We start from the raw sequence: 27,633 nt of genomic DNA, 5'->3' as shown, positions 1-27,633 counted from the left end.
CTCACTCCCTTTTAAAAAATCTCTTTGGGGTCTGGATCTCCTTCTGAACAATCTGTTTTTACCTGAGTATTTTATTTTTCCTGTGTATTTTTATTTTTAATTAATTAGTTAGTTTGTTTATTTGTTTGTTTGAAAACTCTTACCTTCCATCTTGGAATCAATACTGTATATTGGTTCTAAGGCAGAAGAGTGGTAAGGGCTAGGCAATGGGGGTTAAGTGACTTGCCCAGGATCACACAGCTGGGAAGTATCTGAGGCCCGATTTGAACCTAGGACCTCCTGTCTCTAGGTCTGGCTCTCAATCCACTAAGCTACCCAGCTGCCCCCTCCTGTGTATTTTTAAATGAATTGTTAGCACTATTTTCTTCTTCCTTAAAAAATATTATATTTATTTAATTATGTAATAAATGATAATAAATACAATTATAATAAATTAAATTATAATAAATTATAACAAAAACATAACAAAATTATATTTATTATTTTATAAAAATAGAAATATAAATTTTAGAAATAAAAATATTTTTTAAAAGTCTCCTGTTTTGTCTCACCATAGTTATCCCAAGGATCCCTACTAGAGAGCCAACCAATATAAGCAAGGAGCTTTTTAGAGATGGAAAAAAATCAATACAACTGATCAATATATGGAATAAGGCTAAAAAACAAGATTGGGAGAGGGATAGTCCTCTCATATCTCTTCATTCAAAGGCTTGCTTGATTTTCATCATTTTGTTACATTTACTTCTGTGGGGGTGGGGGAGTAGGTTTTGGTGGGGGAGGGGATGAGTTATTCTTTTAATTTCTATTGTAATTACTATGTATATTGTTATTTGGGCTCTGATGACTTCATTGTGCATCAATTAATAGAGCTCTTTCCAAGCTTCTCTGCCTTCTTATTGCATAACTTATTTTTTTCTGTGCAGCAATATTCCATTACGTTCACCTACCTTCCATATATGTACGTGCCATTTAGCAAGGGAGTCGGATGGCACAGTGGATAGAACATCAGACCTGGTGCCAGGATGACCTGGGTTTAAATCTAGCCTTATCTACTTCCTTATTGTGTGACCCCAGGCAAGTCACTTAGCCTCTGTTTGCCTCAGTTTCTCCATTTGTAAAAGGAAGATAATAATGGTATCTACCTCCTAGGTATGGTAAGAATCAAAGGAGGAAATCATTTAAAAGCAATTAGCGCAATGCCTGGCTCATAGAAATATTAGTATTTCTAGAAACATATTTATAAATAATATATACATACAAAATTCCTATAAATATATTATATATTTGTAGACATATAGCATACTATAATAATATAAATATAATATAAGCTACATAAATATTGGCTTATTATTATTATCACACTTTGCTTAGCCATTCCTTCCACTTTAGCAATATTTTTCTTTCTACCTTTTTGGGAGCATAACTACCGTGACCTCCCTCTCCATCTATTAATCTATCAGACCAATTTTTTTTTTTTTGCAGAGTCCTACTTATATCACTTTTTTCCTCAAAAAAAAAAAAAGCTTAAAGAATAAAGTTCACAGTCTCAGTCTCTTACTAGCTATGTGATCCTGGGCAAGTCACAACCCTGTTTGCCTCAGTTTCCTCATCTGTCCAATGAGCCGGGGAAGGAAATGGCAAACCACTCTAGTATTTTTGCCAAGAAAACTCCAAGTGAGTTCACAGAGTCGGGCCTGACTGAGACAACTGAACAACAAATGATTATAAGCTCTATGAGTGCAGGGATTATTTTTATCTAAATCTGGCATGGTACCTGATCCCTAGGACAGCTGTTGCTGTTGTATTTTCTTCTTTGATTTCAAAAAGGACCAATGAAATCTTATCTCGGACACTTTTCAGTGGCGTGACTGAATTAGGAGAGTAAAAGAGATTAGAAAGCATTTAATACAGGTCGAATTTAATTTGTTGTTGAAAGCGTGTTAGGTAATATATTGATCACAAGCTGGTCAAACCTTGCCAAAGTGTATCCTTGGACCCAGGTTTAATATCTACATTAAAATTTTTTTTTTCCTTGAATGAAGAACACAGGCGCCATTTAAAAAAGTTTTCAGATGCAGTAATAGAGTTAGTAGGGATAACCTTAGATGATGAAATCAGAATTCAAAAATCATTCCACTGGTTGGAACAGAACTAAAACTAGGAAGATGAAATATCATAGGGATAAAGAGAAAGTCCTATATTTGAATTTTTTTAAATCAACTTTATTAGTAGAAGATTGGAGAAATGTACTGTAAATATGGAGACTTGAATCCAGGACTTCAATCCCCAGAAGTCCTTGCTCCACTTCCCCAGAATGCCTTGTAACCTCACCTGGGCCAAGAGCGAGATGGGGTATTTAACCTGGTTGTAAAAAGGCTCTGTTCTCTTTCCTACTTCCGCTTGGGAGCAGACGCGGCTCTCCACCTAGCAGGCAAGTTGTGAGTGGTCGTGAATAGACTCTTTGGGCCTAGACACGTGCCTCTCTTACTTGTATTTTCTTTATATTTTAATCTCCAATAAACCTCTAAAAATATAATACTCCTTGCAGAGAGAAACTAATTTCTACCTGCCTCAGTTTCCCCCCTAAAATTTTAATCTTTATAGTACCTAGAGAGCAAATTCATAGAATAATGCTCTAGCATTTTACTGCTAGCATTTTTGACCTGAGTCCAATGGGTCACTGCTAAAAAACAAACAAACAAACAAACAAAAAACCTAAACAAAACAAAATGCTGTCATGGGCTACTTTACTAGAAATGTGATTCCTGCAGTGATGGAGGAGATAATCTTTGCCTTTACCCAGAACTGGAATTCTTAACCTTTTTTGTATCATGGATCCCTTTGGCAGGATGGTGAAGCATCCTCAAAATAATATTTTTAAGGAATTAAAGGCATTACTAAATTTCAGTTAAAGTTGAGTGGAAATAAAGATGTGATTTCCCCACCCATACCCAAGTTTACAGATACCTTGGAATTGATGCATAGACCCCAAGGTTAAAAGCACCTAGTTGTGAGCATGTATCTGCTTCTGAGTGACACATTAAAAGAGATATTAAAATTTTAGGGAAAAAAATTCAGGGGAAGATGAACCAGAACAGTGAATCTTGAAACCAAACTATGTGGTTGCTCAGACCTGTCTAACTCTGTGACTTCCTTGAATCAGCTGTCCAAGGGGCTTTCTTGGCAAAGTTACAGGAGTGATTTGCCACTTCCTTCTCCAGTTTTATGGAAGCAGAGATTAAGTGACTTGTCCAGGGTCACACAATATCCGAGGTCAGATTTGAACTCTGGTCTTTCTGGTCCTTATGACTACAAGTCCAATGATCTGATCCACTGTGCCACCAAGTTATCCCATGCTATTTTTGTTTTTGTTTAGTCATGTCCAACTCTGTGGAGCCCATACAGAGTTTTCTTGGCAAAGATGCTGGGGTGGTTTGCCATTTCCACCTCCAATGGATTAAGGCAAACAAAGGTTAAGTGACAAGTAATCATTCTTTGAGGCTGGAATTGAACTCAGGTCTTCCTGACTCCAGAGTCCAGGTTCTTTCTTTGGAACAATACTGGCTCTTTCAGGTTCTGGAAGGAATCTGAGATATTTTTACATCACTTACATAAAATGTCTATATTATCATTATTTGTTTATACCTTTTTCCATTATAGATTAAGAGCATCATTTATCTTTGCATACTCCAGCAGCTAACTCAGTGTTTTGCACAGGCTAGGAGCATAATAAATGCTTGCTAAATAAGTTGCTCAGGAGCCACCAGGAGAAAAAGAAATTGAATACAAGTTCTAGGAGGGCATTCATAGGAGGGCATCCAGGCTGATTTGCCTGGAATGGATTCAATCATAAACTTTCTGTGCATGCAAGCTGACCACTATGCGTTTCAATATTTTCTTTTCCAATGACAAATTAGTGCCTTTGGATTTCAGCACTGCCTGAGCAGTGCATATTCCCAGGGAAATGGGAGAGGTAGAGAAGGGAGGGGGAGAAAGCCCTGCCTGTAGATTTCAACAGAAGTGGAATCACTATTGCAAAATCTATTTTTTTCCTGATTACAAAATAAAATTGAACAAGAGAGTAATTGATTGCACTTCATTTGGCAAATTGTATTTCTTTTAATAACTCCAAGCTTTTCCCTGAAATAAAACTGACCTTTAATTATTTTTCTTTTTAAAAAATTATAAACCTTACAAATATGAACATTTCTATATACTAAGAAAAACAGGAAAAGGTTGCATATGAAACCATGAATATCTATGGCATATATATATATTTTTAACCCTTACCTTATGTCTTAGAATCAATACGTATTGGCTCCAAGGCAGAAGAGTGGTAAGGGCTGGGAAATGGAGGTCAAGTGACTTGTCCAGGGTCACACAGCTGGGAAGTGTCTGAGGCCAAATTTGAAACCAGGACCTCCCATCTCTAGGCCTGGTTCTCAATCCACTGAGCTGCCCCCATAACTTACTTTTTAAAAAAGAAAGCATACATTAAATTTAACATAATTAACAACACTGTCCTGTTTATCTATGGTCTCTTCTGAACTTCCTGCTCTCTTATGTCTATTTTAAAATGTTTCACTGATGCTTTTCTTCCTTCCTTCCTTCCTTCCTTCCTTCCTTCCTTCCTTCCTTCCTTCCTTCCTTCCTTCCTTCCTTCCTTCCTTCCTTCCTTCCTTCCTTCCTTCCTTCTTCCTTCCTTCCCTCCTTCCCTCCCTCCCTCCCTCTCTCCCTCTCTCTCTCTCTCTCTCTCTCTCTCTCTCTCTCTCTCTCTCTCTCTTTCTTTCTTTTCTTTCTTTCTTTCTTTCTTTCTTTCTTTCTTTCTTTCTTTCTTTCTTTCTTTCTTTCTTTCTTTCTTTCTTTCTTTCTTTCTTTCTTTCTTTCTTTCTTTCTTTCTTTCTTTCTTTCTTTCTTTCTTTCTATCTTTCTTTTTTCTTTCTTTCTTTTTTTCTTTCTTTCTTTCTTTCTTTCTTCTTTCTTTCTTTCTTTCTTTCTTTCTTTCTTTCTTTCTTTCTTTCTTTCTTTCTTTCTTTCTTTCTTTCTTTCTGTCTTTCTTTCTTTCTTTCTTTCTCTCTTTCTTTCTTTCTTTCTTTCTTTCTTTCTTTCTTTCTTTCTTTCTTTCTTTCTTTCTTTCTTTCTTTCTTTCTCTCTTCTTTCTTTCTCTCTTTCTTTCTCTCTTTCTTTCTCTCTTTCTTTCTTTCTTTCTTTCTTTCTTTCTTTCTTTCTTTCTTTCTTTCTTTCTTTCTTTCTTTCTTTCTTTCTTTCTTTCTTTCTTTCTTTCTTTCTTTCTTTCTTTCTTTCTTTCTTTCTTTCTTTCTTTCTTTCTTTCTTTCTTTCTTTCTTTCTTTCTTTCTTTCTTGTTGGAATGGGAGGAAGAAGGACGTTGATATCACTTCTTTCTTGGACTATTTCCTACCAAAAAAAGTTTTCTTCAACAAATTATAATAAAGCAAAAAAAAATGTGTTCTACACTACATGTATGTATATGTGTTCATATAGATATATGTGTATATGTACATCTATAATACACAAACAGGCAGTATATGTTATATGTGTATACATATTATTTATTTATATATGGGCTTAAATATACACACACAGACGCATACACTATCACATAAACAAAATCTCTCTGCAAGCAAAACACAACAAATGTCACAAATATTTGTCCATATTTTTTGTTTTGTCCCCATACAATAGACTGTACACTCCTTCACATAACATGGACAGAAGATATATATATATATATATATAAAAGGGTGTATGGGGTGCTCAGGGAGGGGTAATATCTCTGGTATGGAGGGCTTGTCGTGCCCTTCTAGGGCAGCTCTCCAGTCTCTGACCCTCACCTGACACCCAGCTCTCACTTGTGGCTCCCAGTAGCTGCTAGCATGTGGCAGCGGCCACACCCCCGGGCAACGGCTTCAACAGGCCGGCTAAACCTTGTGAGGGTAGCCATCCGGTCGTCGACCCCTGGTGAACCAGGGCTTTGCTCACCCAGCATGTGAAGACTGTTTCGGCAGAGCAGGCAGAAGAAACCAATAAGAAGGTTCACCGGCTGAGAGGGCGACGCAGCAAAGCACTGTGGAGTGCTTAGGGCGTGTTGGAGCACAAAAGACAACACGGCCATCCAATGCAGCTGAGGAAGTCTCCAGATGTAACGACTTCTCGTACCACTGGACCCAGGCTTCCAATGCCAAGAGAGTGGGACTGTCTCTGCGCATCGACTTTTCCACTTAAATCTTCATGCACAAGTGTCTTTGTGCACAAAAACGCACAAAGACAATAGTCATCCTCGGTTCGAGAGACAACCAACATACATACATATATTTATTTATTTATTCATACACATAAATATCTATCCACATATCCACATAGGTGTATATTCATATATGTACACATCATGTGTATGTCCACATAGATATATATCACACATGCTCATATATGTATACATACTATATGCACAGACAAACATGTAGGTGTGCATACATGCGTAATATACATAGCCTTAGGAAGAGTTTTTATTTATAAAATCATGTATCTTTTTTTATCTGTGATAAAAGAACTTTGAATGCTTGCTTCATTTACTGCCTGTAAAACCATGGTCTAGTGGGAAAGATGCTGCATTTGGAACGAATGGACTCTGGGGCTCAGATTCTAGTTCTTTCTCTTACTTCTGTTACCTTGAATCATTTGTTAAACTTTTCTTGGTTTCTCCTCTCCTTATCAGTAAAATAAGGAGTTGGATTAGATAATCCAGTTCTGTGTCCATAATAAAAGTTAATGGTTTTTTTTTTTTTTTTGCATAGATGGGCACTTTCATGTTGTGACCTATTTCATATATTTAAGCCTTTTCTCCCCAACTAGATTGAAATCGATTACAATCGAGAATGACCCCCACAGTGCCTCGGTAGAGTCTTGTCAGGTAGCATTAAACCAAAGGAGAGAGAGCACAGACGTTTGGGAAGGAGAGGAACCAGAGAGAGAGCAGGGTTTTTGCTGGTCTTACCAAATGCACATTTGGGTGTGAGGCTATCAGGGACCCTAAAGATCCTCAAAAAGGTTTCTTTTCAGAACTACACAAACTACGTGCTTATTTCCTTTCCTTTAGGACAATTCTTCAAATAAACGAAGCGAGTATTCGATCATGCTCTTCTCTTTTCTGAGCAAAGCCACACTATCAACTTTTTCTCAGCTGTCTATCCTGGACTTTCTCGTTAGAACAGGAACTTCCCTCTTAAAATGTGGCTCTCGGAACTGCATTCAGGGCTGCAGATCGAGTCTAGACAGTACAAGTACAAATTATAGATAACAACTGAAAAAAGACCTAAAGACCTGTGGCGGGGAAGAACCCAAAAAATCTTAGAGGAGAATATGGAGCACGTTTAGAGCGTCATCGTGTGAGCGAAAGATTTAAGGAGCTTTGAAAGAAGCTTAAATATGCCTCCTTGTGGCCAAAATCGACTTCTACTTTGAGTTTTCACCCAGTTTTCATTGAGAATTTCAGTGATGGAAATTCCAGTTTATTCTTTTTATATCGCTCTCAGTCTCTTTCTGCTTCCTCTGTCTTTCTCTTTCTCTGGCTCTGTGACTCCGTTTCTCTATCGTTGGCGGTTCCGTCTCGGTTTCCCTCCGTGTCTCTCTGCCTGCCTTGTCTTTTATAAGAACTTGTTGCAGGTTGAATGACAAGGTCTGTGTATATTTCCGGGTGAAAAGTGATTGGACGAGTCATTTGTTCGAGATATTTTAACTTTATTCAATTGATATTTTTCTTTAAAATTACACAACTGCCTTTACATTGCATTACAATACAACACAATAGAAATTCACCTTCTATATGAATATTTTTTAAACGTGGACAATAAATATTAAAATATGTAGTCGATAACAGCAGGATATAAAATAATATAAAGACAGTATCGACACTTTCCCTATAAAAAGCAGAGGCATTCCCTTCTTCGTGAAAACAAATTTTCAAGCCTTGCTAGCAAAAATAGTAAAATAAACTAGTATAAAAAAAATATTTTATATATTCAAACGGAGTGTTGTCTTACTCCTGCCAACGGTCTGGTTATTATAAATAGCTCATTCTTATGCCTTTCATAAATGAATTTTTGAATTGCGAGGTATGTTGCAAAAAGGAAGGCAGACTTTTTAATCTTTCCATCTACATTGCAAAAAGACGTGTGTGTAGTTTAAATTTTAAATTTCATATGCTGGCACGTTACGCTGCAAAAGGAAGGCAGACTGCCACGTGCAGCGCCTCATTTGGATGTGTCTGGAGTCTTGGAAGCTTGACTACCCTACGTTCTCCTACAAATGGACCTTGGGAGCTTGTTCTAGCAGGGGAGCGCAGCTACTCGTATACCCTTGACCGAAGAACGGTACGCCTCTATCGGGGAAGGTCGTCCTCTTCGACCGAGCGCGCAGCTTCGGGAGGGACGCACATGGAGCGGTGAGGGAGGAAGGGGACACCCGCCTAGCCAGCCAGATCAGCCGAATCAACCCTGGCGATCAATGGGGTGACAGATGTCGCAGCCAGATCGCCCTCACATCCAGCAGCCTCTGGGGGGCGTTCGCTATATAGAGCCGACAATTGGCTTTTCTTTAAGCATGAGGTGACCATGCCACAAGTAAATGTGAGACCCCCCTAAGAAACGCAGCTGTGCCATTTCCTTAACAACACTGTTTTTGCGAACTTCTCGAATATTTAGTAACCAGATGAAAAGCTTTCGGTTCAGAAAGTTTTCCTTCTCCCCATGATACCTTGCAACTGGGTTGGGCATGCAAAGCACCACAGTCACCATTGGTAGATTTCTCCCAAAGTCCTCGCCCACTTCGCTTAATTAACGCGTCCGCCCGGTGTGCTCCGCTATCCTTTCGCATCTAGAGCCAAGAATACTCTCCTTTTGCACCCCGGCTCCCAGGACCCTCTTCCCCAACCGCGGACGGTGAGAACTTGCACAAATCATTTCTCCGGCAGGATTTTCTCTTCCTTGTCCTTTCGCGCCCCGGGCTCTGCTTTCCCCTCCGCGGGCCCTGGGATCGCTATACTTGCTGCAGAGGGTCTCTGGTCCGCAGAACGTGTCCCTAACTCTCGCTCCAAGTTCTACCCCTTCTCAGTCCGTGGGCTAAGGCTGGAACAAGGGAAAGGAAGGAAGCAAACGGCTGGGTTCGGGGAGCGGGGTACAGAGCTCAAGTGGCTGGAGCGAAAAACAGGTGGGGGAAGGGGGCGCACAGGACAAGAGACGGGGATCGCGAGACAGTGTTTAAATGGCAAGAGACATGGGGCAAGAAATAGGGGCCAAGGGCATGGCTCAGGAGGCAGGACATAGAGAACAGGAGTCAGGAGGCTAGGGTCAGAAGTCATTGGGGAGGGGGCATTGGGGCAAGAGACAGTATGCAAAGGGTCAGGAACAATGGGACGGGGCTCACGGAAAGTGAAGTTTGAGGTACCGCACATAAGACAGGGGATTTTCCAGGACGCAGGACAAGAGATGCTAAGCAGAAAGCATAGGGCAGCAGATATGGGCAGGAGGCAGGATAGGTGATAGAATGCGGTACGTGAGGGCCAGGAGATAGTGATGGACAGAGCAGGTGTGAGGTGAGGAGGACTCCCGGGCCACTGTCCCGAGTACCTCTGTCCCACCTGTGGCTCTTTGATTTACTGTGGTCTCTGTCGCCCTGAGGTTTGTTTTGGGCTCATTAGTTTGTTTTTGTTTGCTTTATTTTGTTTTTAATGGGGATAGTCTGGGTTAAAAGTATTCTGGAATCATAAACTATTTTGGAGGAATGGAAGCTGCTGGGTCACTGGGGTTTTTTGTGTTTTATTTTGTTTTTTGGTTGTTATTGGTGGTGGTGGTGGTTTTTTGGTAACATCTAATGATTCCTCTGGCCTGATTTTGATATTACGTTTCAAAATCACTCCTTTTGCCAAGAAAGGGGACCCCAGATGGATAGTACCAACTATGGTGCTGAGATTCAGATGGTGTTTGTTGAAAGCTTTTAAGTATTCAACAAACCTTGACAGTGAACTTGGGGCATTTGGAGGACTTTGCAAAGCTCTGGGAGAGAACCAAAGTTTGGATAAGAAGGCTCCTAGGTCTCCATGTCAGGTGTGGGGAAACGGGGGTCTCATTCTAGTTTGGTCATTGTGACGTTTGACAAGTCACTTCGTCTTGGGATGTCTTCTTATTCTCTTTCTCTTGGGGTGATGATAGACCCTCAGGGGGCTGTACCTGTAAAGTACTTTGAAAAATCGAATTTCTGGTGTCCTAGTGGCTGCCACTTTAATCTATCTTCATTGCTTTGGTGGGACTGACTGCACAGGGAGATGATTGGCTTTTCTTTTGGGGAGGCTACTGAGCTGCCCTGGAAACAAGGAACTATTTCTTTCAAGAAAGGACTTTCTTGCCCCAACGGGCTGGACAACAGTTCCAAACCCAAAGTCGCAGTAATATTTAGTAAGAAACTATTGGGAATATATTCCTTCCCTGTGAGATAATGGATTGAATGTTTTTGAATCCTGAAAACACTTTCTTCTGGACAGAAGTGATAGATGTGCATTCTAAAGAACCAATGTCCTAATAAGCGATTACTGTTTGGGCAGACTATCTTATTTTTCTTTTCTTTTCTTTTAACTATTCTAAGCCAAAAATTCTTTCCCCATTGAAAATGTTAGAAATAGAGGCTGTTTGTTCAGGCTAGGTCAGCCCAGTCCACAAAAATGTAATGAACTCTAAGTGTCTCTTAAGTATTGTCTACCTTGGAATACACAACTTATCAGAGCTCCAAAGGAAAGTTGGCCACCAAACGATTAGGGTGGAGAAAGATAAGAGGACCCAACAAATCATGGAGTCCTGTCTATTAATTCGGTAGGTGATTGGAGGTGAGGAGGGTAAAGATTTGCTTTTAGCTCTTCAAAACCACTTTTGTGCTAGGAGCATGTGAATTTTCTTTTCTTTTTTCACCTTTCCTCCCTATAATTCCCTCCTTTTTTTGGCGGGGATAGTAAAGATTGAACCCCAGGAACTTGTTAACTTTCTACCCATCTCTATTTCCATAAGAAATTCATTTTGCAAGTAGATAATCAAATCAAATATTGTACAGATGGTACCCACTTTTTTATATTTATTTTTTATGAAAAAACCCTTACACAATACTATATATTTGTTCTAAGGTAGAAGAGTTGTTAGGGCTAGGCAATGAGGATTAAGTAACTTGCCCAGGGTTACACAGGAAGTGTATGGGGTAAAATTTGAACCCAGGACCTCCTGTCTCTAGGGCTGTATACCCATCTTTTTAAAAAAAGGATAAATTTAGTCCAAAATATCCCCTCTTCCTTCCCCCATGGAAACAGTGGTAGAAATAGTGGCTGAGTAACCTGGGTTGTCCACAAGAAACTTCATTAACCCATAATGTATCTGAATTCTGTATCCCCTTGAGATATAGAGCTTCTCTGGGTTTACCATGCCTAGGTGTTCTGAATTAGGGAACAGATAGTACTTGGCAGGGTTTTGAGGAAGTGATGGGGGATCTTCTTGTCTGACTCCCTCTCTCTACTGTTAATTTTAAGTTAAGGGATCATAATGTCCTTTTCAGCCCTAAACTTTATACTTTTAAGTGGGGAAGGGGAACTGTAGAGGAGGAGAAAGAGGGACTCTCTTGAATTAATAATTATGAGAAACTAAATGGGACAATTACTTGTCAAACTTTATTTGGGGTTAAGGCTTATAGGAAATAAATTTTGTGGGTTACTGCATAATAATGTAGAGGGGATATGTTTCAGTTTTACTAAAATATAAATTACTTGAGACCAGTATAATAATAATAATTAACATTTATTTAATACTTACTATGTGCCAGGCACCTTACAATTATTATCTCACTTGATCCTGGTTGGTAAGTGCTATTATTATCCCCATTTTATTGCTGAGAAAACTAAGGCATCTAGAGAAGGGAAGTCCTAGGTTCAAATCTGGTCTCAGACACTTCCCAGCTGTGTGACCCTGGGCAAGTCATTTAACCTTCATTGCCTAGCCCTTACCACTCTTCTGCCTTGGAACCAATGCACAGTATTGATTCCAAGATAGAAGGTAAAGGTTTTTAAAAAAAGGGAAAAAAAACCTAAGACAAACAGAAGTTAAGTGACTTGTCCAGGGTCACATAGCTAATAAGTGTCTGAGACTGGCAGGTCCAGCACATATCACCTTTGTAATTCTAACTGCCAACAACTGCACTTGGCACTGATAAAGATTTTTTGTAATATAATTAGTGAATTAAATTGAATCTAATCCTTCTGATATGGTCATGGGCAGCATGCCTCAGTCTCAGATTTTTTATCTGTATATTAAAAAAAAAAGCATTGGCCTAGGATCCTTTCTAGCTCTAAAATAATTTCCTCTTCTTCAGAGTCTTTGCCCACCTGGTCTGTTTTTTCCCTTTTCCCTTCTTGCCCTACTCCTTTTCCTAGCATATTCCCTCTTCCTATTCTTCTATCATTAAACTTGCTCTCTTTGTCTCATTCCTCCACTCCTTAGATAAATCTGAAGACTTAGGAACTTTGTTCAAGGTTTGTTTGTTTTTTTAAATACACACTGTACTGTACTTAAAAAAAAAAAGATTTCACTGGGAAAGGATGACCTCACAAAAGCCAGATAATAGAGGGACACAATGTAAGCAAATATTATGTTTCTTCTTGTTATCTTAAATGGTTACTGTTTTTTTTTTTGTTGTTGTTGTTAAATGGAGAAAATAGGATTCAGATCATCCATTTAAGACTGGAAAGGACCCTAGACATCATTTAGCCCATCTTCTCATTTTATAGATGAAGTCACTGAAGCCCGAAGCCAAGGGAGTCAGGGACAGTGGTTCTCCTCTTGTCCTTCTACCTCCAGATTTAGTGTTCTTTCTTCTGTACCACAATTTTTGTGTTTCTCTATCTTTCCATCAGCAGTGCATGTACTTTGAAGGCAGCAGCTGTGTCTTTTGTGGACATACTCCGCCCAACACGGTTGGCTGGTTATAATGAACCATCTTCTATGAAAGCCACATCATACAAATCAGATCAAAATTTCAAATATACATCTAGTGCCAACTGGATGCATGAGGTTATACCAGAAACAGTGAAATCCAGTCCCATCCAAGTGTCACTTATGTATACTTTTTTTTCTTTTCAGAAAACCTGAAACATCACCATGTCAGATAAACCCATCCTCCACTACTTTAATGGAAGGGGCAGAATGGAATCCATCCGATGGCTTTTAGCCACAGCTGGAGTGGAGGTTAGTCTAATACATGAGTGGGGGAAAGAGTTTCCAGGGATATTTCATCATTCCAAGCTGTGGCATCTTAGGAAGAAACATGCTGTGGTCTAAATGTCCCTAGCTGCCCTACCCAATGCCTCCCTTTAGCCAAGAAATATTTCCCCAAAAAGTTCAATTGTGCAAATTGATATATTTTTTTTGTCTGTCTGATCTTACTTTCCCATTGTCTTTTTCTGTATCATTTTGGAGATATTTGGTTCTCAGTCTGAAGCTAAAAGGCATCTCAGAGGGTCATTTAATACAATCTTTTCTTCTTTTAAAAAAATATCCTTACCTTCTGTCTTAGAATTGGTACTAAGAATCAGTTTCTAAGGCAAAAATAATTGCCTAGAAAAAAAAATTGCTTAGTAAAGCTAGGCAATTAGGGTTAGGTGACTTGCCCAGGGTCACACAACTAGGAAGTATCTGAGGCCACATTTGAACCCAGGTTGTCCCAACTCCAGGTTTGGTGCTTTATCCAGTATGCTACCTACCTGCCCCTAATTCCTTTTTCTTGTAGATGAGAAAACTAAGATCCAGAGAAGTTAACAACTTGCCCATGGCTGTCAGTCTCCAAACACTGAAGCATTTTTTAGAGAGATTCCTGTGTCAAGGAATGAATTAGCATTCAGCAGTGGCTCCCAAAGCTTTACTTTTCTTTCCCAAACTAAACTTCCATTTTTCTAAGCCTCCAAAGCTTTTTTCATAGTCCAGAAAAAGAGATTTTTGGACTGTGGGAAGCATTTGAATCTCATATATTTTGGGGGAAGTTATGAACATATGGTGAGACTTTGGGGAACTTTTTTGCTGGCTTTGCTTAAAACAAAAAAATCTCTTAAATAAATAGGTCATGGTGCCCTTAAAAAAAGTGGGGGGTGGCAGCTGGGTAGCTCAGTGAATTGAGAGTCAGACCTAGAGATGACTGGAGGTCCTAGGTTCAAATCTGGCCTCAGACACTTTCCAGCTGTGTGACCCTGGACAAGTCACTTGGCCCCCATTGCCTAGCCCTTACTACTCTTCTGCTTTGGAACCAATAAACAGAATTGACTCCAAGATAGAAGGTAAGGGTTTAAAAAAATATGAGTGCTTATACTCCTGTTAACAATTTGTATCAACCTTTAAATATCTACTTTTCTTGTCCATTTTTCCACAATTTCAATGTAGCAGGACTGAATTTTCCAGTGTGTTCAATTCTAACTCAACATGAGATCTGCATCTTAAAGAAATGTTGTCAGAGTAAATGTAACTAGAGGAAATATGATGCTTTACACACAGACATTTACCAATTTTTTAATGTATTAGGGAAAATTTTTGGCTCCCCAAGTCTCCAGTCTCCCTGCATTATTCTGTTTCTGTGGCTTTGCTTATAATGGCCCCTATTTATGAGATTTCTATCTAACCTTTTAAATCTCAACTCATATGCTCTCTTCAATGACTCCTTCCCTCATCACTGCCATCCCCATCATCAGTAAATCTTTTTTTCTCTTATACTTCATCTAGCACTTTCATATTTCTGAATATACACATTATTTACTGTATCAAATATCAGATAAAGGATTTGGAACTTTATTTGATAAGCAAATAGGAAGCTGTTGAAGAGTTTGGGGCAAAGAAATGGCATGACATCTCTAAAACTTTTGTCTTAGATGTCTTAGAGAGAGGCCAGAAAGTGGTACATTTTATCCACTGAGTTCAAATTCAGCCTCAGAGATGTCTTAGCTGTGTGGCATGTCTTTGGACAAGTGACTTAACTTCTGTTATGTGAAAGAAGTTCTATTAAGTATGAAAAAAATGGCAAACCACTTCATTATCTTTGCCAAGAAAACCCCATGAACAAAGTCAGAGTCACAAAGAGTCAGACACATTTGAAACTAATGAATAACAAAAATCCTAGAGATCCTGTGCTTTAAAAAAAAAAAGTATTTTTGTTGATCTCTTTTGCTTATATACTACCTAGTTTCCCTCTATATCTTTTCCCTCCCACCTCTCATCCCTTATAATAAAGAATATTTTTCCTGTGCCTTTCTTATCATAAAAATGTGAATGCAAAGTTGGTTTAAATACAGACACCATTTTCTCCAAATTCTTTAATGTTTTCAAAGCATTTTCCATTTTTCATGCCAACCCTAGTCTTTTGATGCTTTTCTGTCCTTCTTGGAAGCCCTTATTCCATTCCATTTTATTTTCCTTTTTACACATCCCAATGGATTTACTAGCCAAGCCTGGGTAGGTTCTGTCCCTCTGTAAACATAGGATCATTGAGTCTCGAAAAAAAACTACTCCAAAAGCAGCCACCCAGTCTCATAATGTCCTTCAGTTCCTTTCTGGAAGGTTAGTTTGGTTGAGCATTAACTAATTTATCCCAAGGCTGTATTTATAAACATGCCAGGAGTGGCAAATCATAACTTGGATTGAAGGGAGAGATCAGATTTGAACTTGGGAAGATGAGTCTTCCTGACTTCCGATCGGCGCTCTATCTAATGTCCCACCTAGCATATATTAGGTATTTAATAACTGTTTGTTTCCTTTGTCCCCTGTGTCTGGAATATGCTATTGTTCACTTCTACCTCAAGGAATCCCAAATTTTCTTGAAAGTTCAAATGCCATTTTCTATTTTTGATCCCTTCCCCAAAATTCCTCCCCTTAAAGTTGTTTAAATTAATATTTAATTAATAATTATAACATAATACTTAATTACTTAAAATTATTAATATTAGTTATTTTATTACATGATAGCATGTTATATTAATATAATATTTTGTTATTAATTATATGTTTATATATACATTTTGTCTCCTCGATAAAATATTAGCTTTCTTAGTGTTTAGGAGCTAAGGCCAACTTGGACCTGTTTTTGCATCCCCAACCCTAAATATAATGTATGATACTTTATAGGTGATTAATAAAGGCTTGATGACTGGTTGATTCTTATAACTTTATTCAATCTTGAATGACTAATGATATTTTTCTTCTATCATTTTGCATTTCTGCTTTGGTTTTAGTTTGAGGAAAAATTTTTTGACACAAAAGAACAACTACAAAAACTAAAGGAAGGTGAGTATAAAAAATGCACTTGGAACATTGGGAGGTACAGGGGTCAGCCGAAAGCATATTGCCTTGGAAGTTAAAGCATCTAGGTTTAAATCCTGGTTCTGCCTGTCACTTACTGTCTGGGTGACTCTGAATAAGTTTCTCAACCCTGTTGGATCTCAATTTCATCATCTATAAAATGAAAGGTTGGGCTGGGTAACTTTTTGCTATGATCTTGTCTGCCCAAGAAAGCCATCAAAAACACTGCCCTGAATAAAATTAGAATGGGGAGTTTTGTTTTGTTTTGTCCCAGATTACTTGTGTAATAATTCAGTACAATCCTCAAGAATCATTTTCTGACATTTTGTGATACATTTCTTTCTCTCCTTCCCACTGTGCAGGTGGAAAATTTGCCACACCTGAGCTTTAAGCACAAGCTTCCAAAAAAAGAGCCCGCGGAGTGGGTCTCAGCCAAATTTATCTCCTAAGCCTCCATTCATAAAATGAGGACATAACTTAGAAGGATGCTGGGAATGTAGCTCAGGTGTGGCAAAATTTTCCCCAGTACATCACCCTTCCTGTTTCCCCAAGATGGCAGCTAATAGAATATAGATTATAAATAAATAAATATATGTAAATAAATCATACAAGACATTTTCCTATTCATCATTTTATGAAAGAAGACATATTGCTTCTTCTAGAGAAAAATTCATGGAGAAAATAAAGTGAAGAATGGTCTGCTTCATCCTGCATTCAGATTCTATCAGTTCCTTCCATAGAAATGGGTAGCCTTTTTTGTCATGAGTCTGTAGGAGTTGTCCTGGGTCCTGGGAGAACCAGTTTTTAAAAAGAAAAACTAATTACATTATAGGATGACTGATCATTTAAATATGGATTATCTGGTTTGCTTCCAGTGTAGTACAGAAATTAACATTGAGGTAAAGCTCAGAGTGGGGCAGTTAGGTGGCTGGACTTGGAGTCAGGAAGGTCTCAGTTCAAGTACAGCCTCTGACACTTACTAGCTGCATGACCCTGGGCAAGTCACTTGACCTTACTTGCCTCAGTTTCCTCATTTGTAAAACGAGTTGGAGAAGAAAACGGCAAATTCTCTCCAGTATCTTTATGAAGAAAACCCCAAATTAGGTATCAAAGAGTCAGAAATAACTGTACAATAAGCTAGCTCAAATTTACACACTAAGTGGACATAAAGTTATCGAATTCTCTTTTGCTTTAGTGAACTCGAATAGATAGACTGTGTGCATTTTGTTCATTCAACATAACATTCACCATTATTTGTTAAGCACTTACTAGTAAAAAAAACAAGGATCCAGTTCTCACCCTTGAGGTGCTAACACATTACTAAGAAATACAATATTCAAACAAAAATACAATTTGAGGAGATACAGAGAATACTGACAACTTATCACTAGTTTGGATTATTAGGGCATTTTTTTTTAAACCCTTAGCTTCAGTCTTAGAAGTATCCAAGTATCAGCAAGGGCTTGGTAATTGGGGTTAAATGACTTTTCCAGAGTCACACTGCTAGGAAGTATCTGAGTCCAGATTTGAACCCAGGACCTTATTCTCTATACACTGAACCCCCTGCTGTCCCTAGGACATATTTCTGAAGAATTTTACAAACACCCCAAATCCCCTCCCCTCCTTCTTTCCTAAGGGTCAAGGATGCCTCTACTATAAATTCCAATTCCCCTAAAATCTACAGATTCCAATATATACTGTATTGCATGAGACATGGGTGGGAATTGACATCTGAATTCTCATTTTCATTCTGCCACTAAATCACTGAGTTGCCTTGGACATGTCACTTTGGTCCTCTAGGGCTCAATTTCTTGCTCTGTAAAAAAAGAAAAGAAATACTCTCCTGGACCAGGTAATAATCTCTGAGGGACTCTCTTGGCTCTATGAGGCTTTGTATGCCCTTGGTCAATGAAGATGACTTAGCTGACCTCTTGATAAGATACTTGTATATATTTAGTTTCTTCATTGTTTATCCAGCTGGGATGATGGACTTATCCTCATCCCACCACATTTTGATTCTCTTTTTTGTAAGATAGCTGGTCTAGGATAAATCAGTGACCTGTGTTGTAAGGAAAGTGGTGACATTTGCAGAAAAGGGGCATGAGACCAGCAGGAAGATTCTGGAACTTTGGCCACTTTGCTGCAAATGTCATCAATAAACATTAAACACCTACTACTATATGTGCCAGACACAGGGCTAAGTTCTGGGGATGCAAAGGAAATCAAGAGAAGGTCTCTACGCTCCAGGAGTTTGCTGGCCACTGGAAGAGAGAACATGCAAACGACTATGTACACATATGATATGCACAGGGCAAATTGGAGAGAATCGGTAAAGGACAGGCATTAGAATGAAGGGGATCAGGGACAGCTTCCAGTAGAACGTGCAATGTTAGTGAAATCCAATGGTCGGTGCGCAATGGTGAAATTAACCAATGGTGAAATTGACCGGTGCCTTTGGCTCCAGGATAGCCCCAAATTCCAACCAGTTAACAACAATAATAACATTGCTATTACTTACTAGTATTTATGTAACACTTTAAGATTTGTAATGTGTTTTGCCAACATTTCCATGTTTTCTTTGCCTTGGGACATAGATGCTAATATTACAAATTTAGCAAATTGTGTGGGAAACCGTGGTATACAGAGATTTGACTGACTCACCCAGGGTCACGCAGCTAATAAGTGTTTGCGGCCAGAATGGAACTCGAGTCTTAACTTGGGGTTCAAGGCTTTATCCATGGTGCCATCCAGCGAGCAGTCTCTGTTCAGTTTCCCATCCCCACACTGATGCAATAAAGAAAAGGGAGTCTCTCTTTTTCTCCTTAAAAACAAAAAGGGTTTTGAGGCAAGATGGATTCTGTGCTTCTGGGTGCCACGCATAAGATCTTCGCCCTTCCTTCGTGCCCAGGTCCCCTGTAGATTATCTTGCTGGTTTGCTGCCCCTGGGCACAAAGGTAGAGTCTCGTCTTTTGTGTGAGTTTTTGGGTGTCAAAAGTACTGACTTCTAAAACTGCTATTTCCTGTCCTCAGACAAGTTGCTGTTCCAACAAGTGCCAATGGTTGAAATCGACGGGATGAAGCTAGTCCAGACAAGAGCCATTCTCCACTACATTGCTGAGAAATACAATCTTCTTGGGAATAACCTGAAGGACAGAGCTCTGTACCGTATCAGTTCTGTGCTTGCTTGGGGGGTTGACTTGGCTGAGTAGTTAGCTGGCCCTGGCCCATCCACAAACAGACTCTTACCTTCTGTCTTAGAATCAATACTGTGTATTGGTTCCAAGGCAGAAGAGCGGTATGGGCTGGGCAATGGGGGTGGAGTGACTTGCCCAGGGTCACCCAGCTGGGAAGTATCTGAGGTCACATTTGAACCCAGGACCTCCTGTCTCTAGGCCTGACTCTCAATCCACTGAGCTACCCAGATGTCCCCTTTCTCATCTTTTCTTTTCTTTTTTTTTAACCTTTACCTTCCATATTAAAATCAATACAGTGTTTTGGCTCTAAGGAAGAAGAGTAGTAAGGGCTAGGCAATGGGGGTGGAGTGACTTGCCCAGGGTCACCCAGCTGGGAAGTGTCTGAGGTCAGATTTGAACATTGGACCTCCCTTCTCTAGGCCTGGCTCTCAATCCACTGAGCTCCCCTGCTGCCCCTAGGCCTAGGGTCACACAGCTGAAGCTAGATTTGAATCCAAGATCTCCCATTTCCAGGCCTGGTGCTGTATTTATCTAGTGAACCACTTAGCTACCCCTAGTTGCTTTTCTTCTTTGGGAAATAGAAAACTGAAATATAGTAGAGATAGTCTGGGAGAATGGAAAATTAATTATTCTTCCTGATTAGTGACAGACTTTTTGGGAGTATTAAAAAAAGTCATATTTATTTGTTTGTTTGTTTACTTATTCATAACCAATTACCTGGAATAGCAAATTTCCATGTAAGTTTTCTGAAGTTATATGATCCAAATTGTCTCCTTCCTTCCCTCCCTCCCAGAACTGATCTGGGTTATATATGTATTATCACACAAAACCAATTTCCATATCATTCATTTTTGTAAGTGAATAATCTTATAAAACCAAAACCTCAGAACAAAACCCCAAATAAACTAAAGTGAAAAATTGAACGCTTTGATCTGCATTTCTACTCCAATAGTTCTTTCTCTGGAGGTATAGCCTTTGTGAGTAAGCAGGATTCTAGGCATCCCTGCTGCTGTAGTTCAAGAAAAAGTGACTTCTGAATGCATGGTTGGGGAAGTCAAGGAAGCAAAACACTAATTACTCTTTTTTGTTGTTGTTGCTGGTAGGATTATCATGTATGCAGAAGGAACGATGGATCTGATGGAACTGCTCATAATCTATCCCTTCTTAAAACCAGAAGAGCAAAAGCAAAAACTTATTGAAATTGACAACAAAGCCAAAACCAGATATTTCCTTGCTTATGAAAAGGTAAATGACAGAGGATGTTGGATCTTTAGAATGATGAAATAAGAATGGGAGGGAGAGAGAGAGAGAGAGAGAGAGAGAGAGAGAGAGAGAGAGAGAGAGAGAGAGAGAGAGAGAGAGAGAGAGATTTTCCTGATTCCAGAGTGGGCACCTTAGGCATGGTGCCACCCAGCTAGCAGGTTCTTTTCTGCTTCTAAATCTATGATCTTGTGGATTTATAATATAGGCACACATCTCTTTAAACACAGGACATTTGAAAGGAGACAAAGTCTGGAATGTAATGGTACCACTACATTTTGAGTTGGAATCGGTGGTTGATCACACTTTTCTTCCTCACTTGCTCCTTGGGTACCTTCATGACTTAGAGGGATTCCAGCTTGACTCTCCATTCAGCTACCCAATGGACAGTCTCCGCCATTCCTATATACTCTTTAGTTGCTCCATCACCATTCTTGTCTGTGAAGTGACAAGCGTGCTTACCATTCTCCTGTGCTTGTGTCATCCAGGTTTTAAGGACTCATGGACAAAACTTTCTTGTTGGTAACCAGATGAGCTTGGCAGATGTGCAACTGATTGAAGCCATTTTAATGGTGGAAGAGAGAATCCCGGATGTGCTCTCTGGATTTCCTTTGCTCCAGGTAAGGAAGACATCAAGTTTGAAAATTGACTAAAGACTTCTACCTTAACTATCTGATGTTTAATTGGCTTTTGATTTTCAGTCTAGTCAGTGAGACCACAATCAGGAGGTTGTCGAAGTTCAGTCATTTTTCAGCTGTGCCCACCTCTCTATAACCCCATTTGGAGTTTTCTTGGCAAAACTGAATATTGAAGTTATTTGATGTTTCCTTCTCCAGATCATTTTACATATGAGAAAACTGAGGCAAACAGGGTGAAGGGACTTACCCAGAGACACACAGCTAATGTTTGAGGTCAGATTTGAATTCTATCCATTGAGCCATGGACTAAAAAGTGACTCAACCAACATCATGTACACTTATATGTGTACAAATTAAATTAAAAAAAATTTAAATATTATTATTATTATTTATTAAATTAAATTAATTAAATCAAAATGTTTAGATTTATTATCATTTTTATTTATTATTTTGTCATTATTACATTTACATTTGTTATTATATTTATCGTTTATGAATTGAAATAAGGTTAGAGGAAAATTGGGAATTGTATTATTCTCAATTTCCAGTTCTTTTAAATGGTAAGATTATTTGTACTTAAAAATAGTTTTATCTCCATTTTTCTCCCAAGCTGCCTCATGGACCCAGACTTCCCTTGTTGAAGGTCAACTCAAGGGAACATTCCTGAAAGATAAATTTATTTGTGTGTTCCATACAAGATTAAGCATAGGAGAGAAAAGGAAAGAGTCAATTCTTAAAATATTGGGGAGTTTCTCTTTTTCTAACTCTAGAGAGCCTCAAATTTAAAACTTTAATGGCTAAGTACAGACTAGCCCTGGGGGCCCTCATCCCCATACCCCTACTAAGGGTTATGGCTCCCATAGGGGGAGAGCAGCTTGGACTCTTCTCAGTGTAAACATCTGGTTCAACTTTACTTTGCTACTTGGCCCATTTAGGAATGTGTCAGGGTTCATGGCAAGCCTAAACCTGATTCACTCTCCATTTCCAGGTTCCATATAACAGAGAAACTCCTCCCCAAGCACATCAGGATAGCTGGGTCCTCATTCCCTTTGCCTCAGTTAGTACTCGGCCAGATCTAGCTTACTCCTTCAAAAGTCTGAGGGCCAAATTCCTTTATAGAAATGAAGCTTCCAGTCAATTCCAGAATTCTCTTGATCTATCTGGAAATGGCAAAAACTCTCCAGGATCTTTGCTAAGAGAATCCCAAATGGGATCTAGAAGAGTTGGACATGACTGAAATAACTGAACAATAACAAATCTGTTCCTTTGAAAACAAGCAGGTATTGGGGGGGTGATAGCATATTGTTCAGCTGCCATGTTTGAAAAAGTGAACATCCTTTGTCCCAAATGGAACCCAAGTGTTTCCCTTATCTAATCTCTGACAGTTACTCTCTAAAGCCCTCTCTAAACATCATCCCCAAAGCATGAGGACTCCCAGATTTTCAGACCCCCAATTTTTCAGTCCTCCAACCAGGAATAAAGGATCATCTGTTTATTAGTTTGACTTGGGTAAGATGAACAAGATGACCCTGTTTACTTTAGCCAAAGTTCAGAAAACAATGTTAATTCAAACAAAGGTAGATAACTTTATGTTTATTCTTGTGCATATGCAATAAAAGGAGTGTACTTTCATTCAGGACCTGTGATGTTCACTGATTTGGGGAATCCCCACTGTGGAAAATTCCTCCAGCAATGTAGATTTTGTCTGCAATTTTAGAGCATTGGACTCAAACTTTTTTTTTAATTGAAAATTTGTATTTAATTAATTAATTTAGAATATTTTTCCATGGTTACATGATTCACATTCTTTCCCTTTCCCCACTCCCCCCATAGTGGGCATGCAATTCCATGGATTTTACTTGTGTCATTGATCAAGACGCATTTCCATATTATTGATAATTGTACTAGAGTGATCCTTTAGAGCCTACATCCCCTGGGTTCAAACTTCTTGATGTCAGGACCCTTTTAAAAGGAATTGAGGCCAGGGGCAACTGTTCAAATCTAGCCTCAGACACTTCTTAGCTGTGTGATGACCCTGGGCAAGTCTCTTAATTCCCCATTGCCTAGCTCTTACTGCTCTTCTGCCTTGGAGCTAGTGTTGAGTCTAAGTCAGAAGGTAAGGATTTCAAAAAAATTAAAATAAAAAAAAAATGTTTGAGGCTCTCTGGATCCCCTAGAGCAGCCATTCCTAACCTCTCAATTTGTAGCAATGAGAATACATACTGCCTATCAGGTATTTACATTCCGAATCATAACTGTAGCAAAATTACAGTTTTGAAGTAGCCACCAAAATAATTTCTTCGTTTGGGGTCGCTGCAACATGAGGAACTGTATTGTGGGATCATGGCATTAGAAAGATTGAGAACCACTGCTCTAGAGCTTCTGTGTATGTGAATTATATCTATTGATATTTACCTTACTAGAAATTAAACATTTTTTAGTATTATTTTAAAAATAGGTTTTGACTTTTCAGATCCCACTTGAAAACCCTCTGCTTTAGAGAGCCCCTTGGGTCACAGAGAGCTTTCATGACTTGCCTTTGCTCTTAAAGCCAGGCTGGGTCAGGAGCAGAACTTAGATAGGGTGAAAGGAAAGAAGATTGAATAGGATTAGTTAAGTAACTATCTCCTATGCTTCCTGACTCAATGACCCAGGTACCGAGTTTTTCACATAAGATTATACATCTATATGGCTAGACAGAGAGAGCCTTTCTCTCTCCCCAAAGGAAATAAGAGAAACACCAGGATGCAGTCATTAATAGAGAGTCAGTCTTGGAGTCAAGAGGACCTAAGCTCCAGTTTTATGTCTGACCTCTATTTTCCAGACTGATCTGGAAAAATTAATTCCCTTAGGCTCTTTGTGCTTTAGACAACTCTCCAAGATTTTAGGTTACCCAATACGAGCCAATCTGTGTCAATAGAGGCAGTTACCTCACTAGGAGTCCCCCATGCCAAAGAAATCCCAAGGTGAGACAAAACAAAATGGAGCTGAAACATGTAGAAACCGATTTTTAAAAATTGTAGATGGTGTTATGACAAGTGTATATGCCCTTGGGCAAGTTACTTAACCAAATCCTATCCAAAAACAAATTTTAATTCACTGAATTAATCATGTTCTTCAGTCCTTTTTTTCAGTTTCATCCAGCTCTTTACAAACCCATTTGGAGTTTTCTTGGCAAAAGATACTGGAGTCATTTGCCATTTCCTTCTTCAGCTCATTTTACAGATGAGGAAACTGAGATAAACAGGGTGTACTGACTTGCCCAGGATCACACAGTTAAGTGCCGAGGCCAGATTTGAAATCAGGAAGAGGAGTCTTCCAGACTCCAGGCCCAGCACTATCCATTCTGCCACCAAGCTGTTCAACTAATCACAAGTTTTGATTATTCATTAAGATCATCTTTACGTTCAACATTGAACCCCCTGAATTTTTTAGGGTATTATCCACTCTCCACTGAACTTTGTGTTTAGAGGATTTTTTCTTTTGCAACAACTGACTTTCTTTTCAACTTTTTTTCTTCCTATAGGCATTCAAAACTCGAATGAGCAATGTCCCCAATATTAAGAAATACCTGTCCCCTGGAAGCAAGAGAAAGCCCATACCTGATGCTAGTTATGTAGAAAAGATCTTAAAGATCTTCTTTTAGTAAAATGGCAAATTGGCCAATGTCAGATAATTCTGCATGTGATTACGGTTTTTGAGCCCTTGATGCCAGACACCAATCATGCCACTTCTGATTCTCTGTGATTCTTGCCTAGGTAGAGCTATTGCCCAAAGGAGCATTTCAGAGGAAGCCAACAAGCCCAGGACAGGGGGTAGAGGGAAAGGGAAAGGGTATCTCTTCATTCATAGTCTTTCCTTTTTTTCAGTCATCAAAGGATTAGAATGTCCTTTCTGAAAACTTGGCGTTGAGTCAAACACTTATCTAGGTGAATAAGACCATTGATTGCTTGGCCTTTTGGATAATTCTACCTTCTCTTTCTCTAAACCCTCTGGGATTCCTCTCTTTCACTCCCTAAGCTTCAGGAATGTGCCTCATTCTCCTGCTCTGTTCCCTGACCATCACCTTCCAGAAGTAACTTTGGGAGAAAGGACTTCCTTTACCATGCCCATGGGAAGGCATATCCTTGGATGGAAAATGTCCTTTTTAATAGACTCCTCCTTAATAATAATCAAACACCACTTGCTATCTGGTGGATCCATTCAGTTGAGTTGCAGTCTCTCCCTCATCCTTTAATTTCTCTCCATTGACCTTAATTTCTCTTTGCTTGGCTTAATTAAAGGAGATGGTTTAAGATAGTAGATGAAATGACAAGGAACTTTAAAAGGAATTCTAGACTAGTCTTCATTATCTCTAATTCTGTAAGCTCCATGAAGATGGGGATTGTACCTTATCTAAACTGTCCCCCAGCATCTAAGACTTCAAGTGCTTACTGAATAAATGAATTTTGTACCAAATTTATGTGCTGAATATAATATTCCAAGTTGAGTTTCTCTGATTGTTGGAGCCTAATGAACAGCAAAATGTTAATTAACACACTAGTCTAAGTCATAATCTCCTGTATCATAACAAATAAAACAGACATGTATTCAAATAAAGGCTTTTAATACAGTTTTGTTGCTTTTGTTTTTATTTTTGTCTTTCAGAACTGAAAATGGGTAGCTAGTTTGTGTTTATTGGTTTAGTGTAGATAGATTGAGAAAAAATGGGTAGCTAGGGGTGCAGTGGATAAAATGTTAGGACTAGAGTCACGAAGACTCATCTTTGTGGAAACGGAAACTCAAAACCCCAATCCACATAAGAAGATGCACAAACAGAAAAGGGAAAAGAGGATTTTGGGAAATGTAGTCTCTAGGGTTCAAGATTCTAAATAAATATATTCACCCCTGTGATCCTTTGGTAGACCAGCCTCCCCAATGGATCATGAAAATATAACTTCTAAATTGAACCAGAGGTATATACAAATATTACAGTTTTTAAAGGGAAATTACAATAATTTAGGGATAAGAAGAAAATAAAAGGGAAAAGGAACAAAACCAATAATAGGTGCATTGATAAAAAGCCAATTAGGGGGCAGACTTCTCTGACATAAGAGTGTACATTCAAAACAAAAGCTTTCAACCTTCACAAAGTTCAAATTCGCCTTATCTCAAAGTTCAGTCTGGAGCTTCTGGTGTAGCGTGTTGCCTCTGCAGGCATCTTCATGTCGCCTTCTAGATTCTGGGAGGTAGTCTTTTGTTCTAAATTAGGCTCAAAATTCATAACAATAACATAGTCCTCCCTGAGGAAAATAATAATACAGCTCCCCCTGAGGAGGATACAGGGATACATGTAGGAATTACACAGGGATACATGGTCGAATCATAAGGCATATGAAACAAGTATCAAAAAATATCAAAGAAGTCAAAGAAATTTTAAAAAATAAATTCCTATTCAGATAAAAAATACAAAAAGAAAACTTAAAAAAAATTCTGATAAGAAGAAAAAAGGAAAAAAAAAAGAAAAAAATCACAACTCACAACAGGTTCTTATATTGATCCATGTTCCATAAGTATACAACAACAATCAGTCATTAACCCAATTTAGCAGTCTGGACTACAGTAAGTTGTCACATCATGAGAGAAAATAGAAAAAGAGACTAGATATCAAGACAAATGGGAAAATGAATTCCCCAATTCAACCCTTTTCTTTGCTTTTTTGATATAATGTTATATGTTTGATATAGTGTGTGGTACAAGGAAGTCCTGCACTTAACACATGTTAAATAGTCACAATCTAGAGTCTCACACATGATCAAGTCATTTTGCTTTTTGTTCAGAATGTCATCAATCCCCATAGGATTGGTTTAGTTTCTTTTACCTTTTTGTGCTTGTTTGGCAATTTGCAGATCAAGTTCTGTGCTCCTTTGTGGTCCATTTCTCCTTGGATTTGACATAGTCATTGAGCAAAAGTCTCATAATATTTAAATAACTAGTGGCAGATTGCCATAGTCCAAAGCCTTTGGGGGTATGCTTTTTATATGTTACATAAGTGGATATCTTAACTTATTCTATTTCAAAAAGTAAAAGAAATTTAAAAAACAAACCCTTTTCAATACTAGTGACATGTTTCAAAAGCAAAAAATGAGAAAAGAAGGAAAAAAATCAAATACTTTATGACACATG

General features: G+C 38.7%; 1 protein-coding gene across 1 annotated transcript; it reads left to right on the top strand.

Annotated features, from left to right (window-relative positions):
* The first annotated feature begins 8,816 nt into the window (after nucleotides 1-8,816).
* LOC100014035 (glutathione S-transferase-like) lies at nucleotides 8,817-26,080 on the top strand. Its single transcript, XM_003340419.3, has 7 exons — nucleotides 8,817-8,954; nucleotides 13,182-13,286; nucleotides 16,310-16,361; nucleotides 19,407-19,536; nucleotides 20,674-20,815; nucleotides 21,319-21,450; nucleotides 24,995-26,080. Exons 2-7 carry the CDS (start codon nucleotides 13,200-13,202, stop codon nucleotides 25,112-25,114), a joined length of 663 nt encoding a protein of 220 aa, XP_003340467.1. The 5' UTR covers nucleotides 8,817-8,954; nucleotides 13,182-13,199; the 3' UTR covers nucleotides 25,115-26,080.
* Nucleotides 26,081-27,633: the final 1,553 nt, after the last annotated feature.

The sequence above is a fragment of the Monodelphis domestica genome, chromosome 2, assembly GCF_027887165.1.
Source record: "Monodelphis domestica isolate mMonDom1 chromosome 2, mMonDom1.pri, whole genome shotgun sequence".
Lineage (NCBI taxonomy): Eukaryota > Metazoa > Chordata > Mammalia > Didelphimorphia > Didelphidae > Monodelphis > Monodelphis domestica.
The sequence above is the reverse complement of the archived record's forward strand: the minus strand, read 5'-3'. Positions and strand labels throughout refer to the sequence as shown.

Coding starts and splice junctions, on each gene's coding strand:
- LOC100014035 (XM_003340419.3), top strand. CDS start 13,200: ATGTCAGATAAACCCATCCTCCACTACTTTAATGGAAGGGGCAGAATG. Junction 16,362..19,406: donor ACTACAAAAACTAAAGGAAG/GTGAGTATAAAA, acceptor TCCTGTCCTCAG/ACAAGTTGCTGTTCCAACAA. Junction 21,451..24,994: donor CTGGATTTCCTTTGCTCCAG/GTAAGGAAGACA, acceptor TTCTTCCTATAG/GCATTCAAAACTCGAATGAG.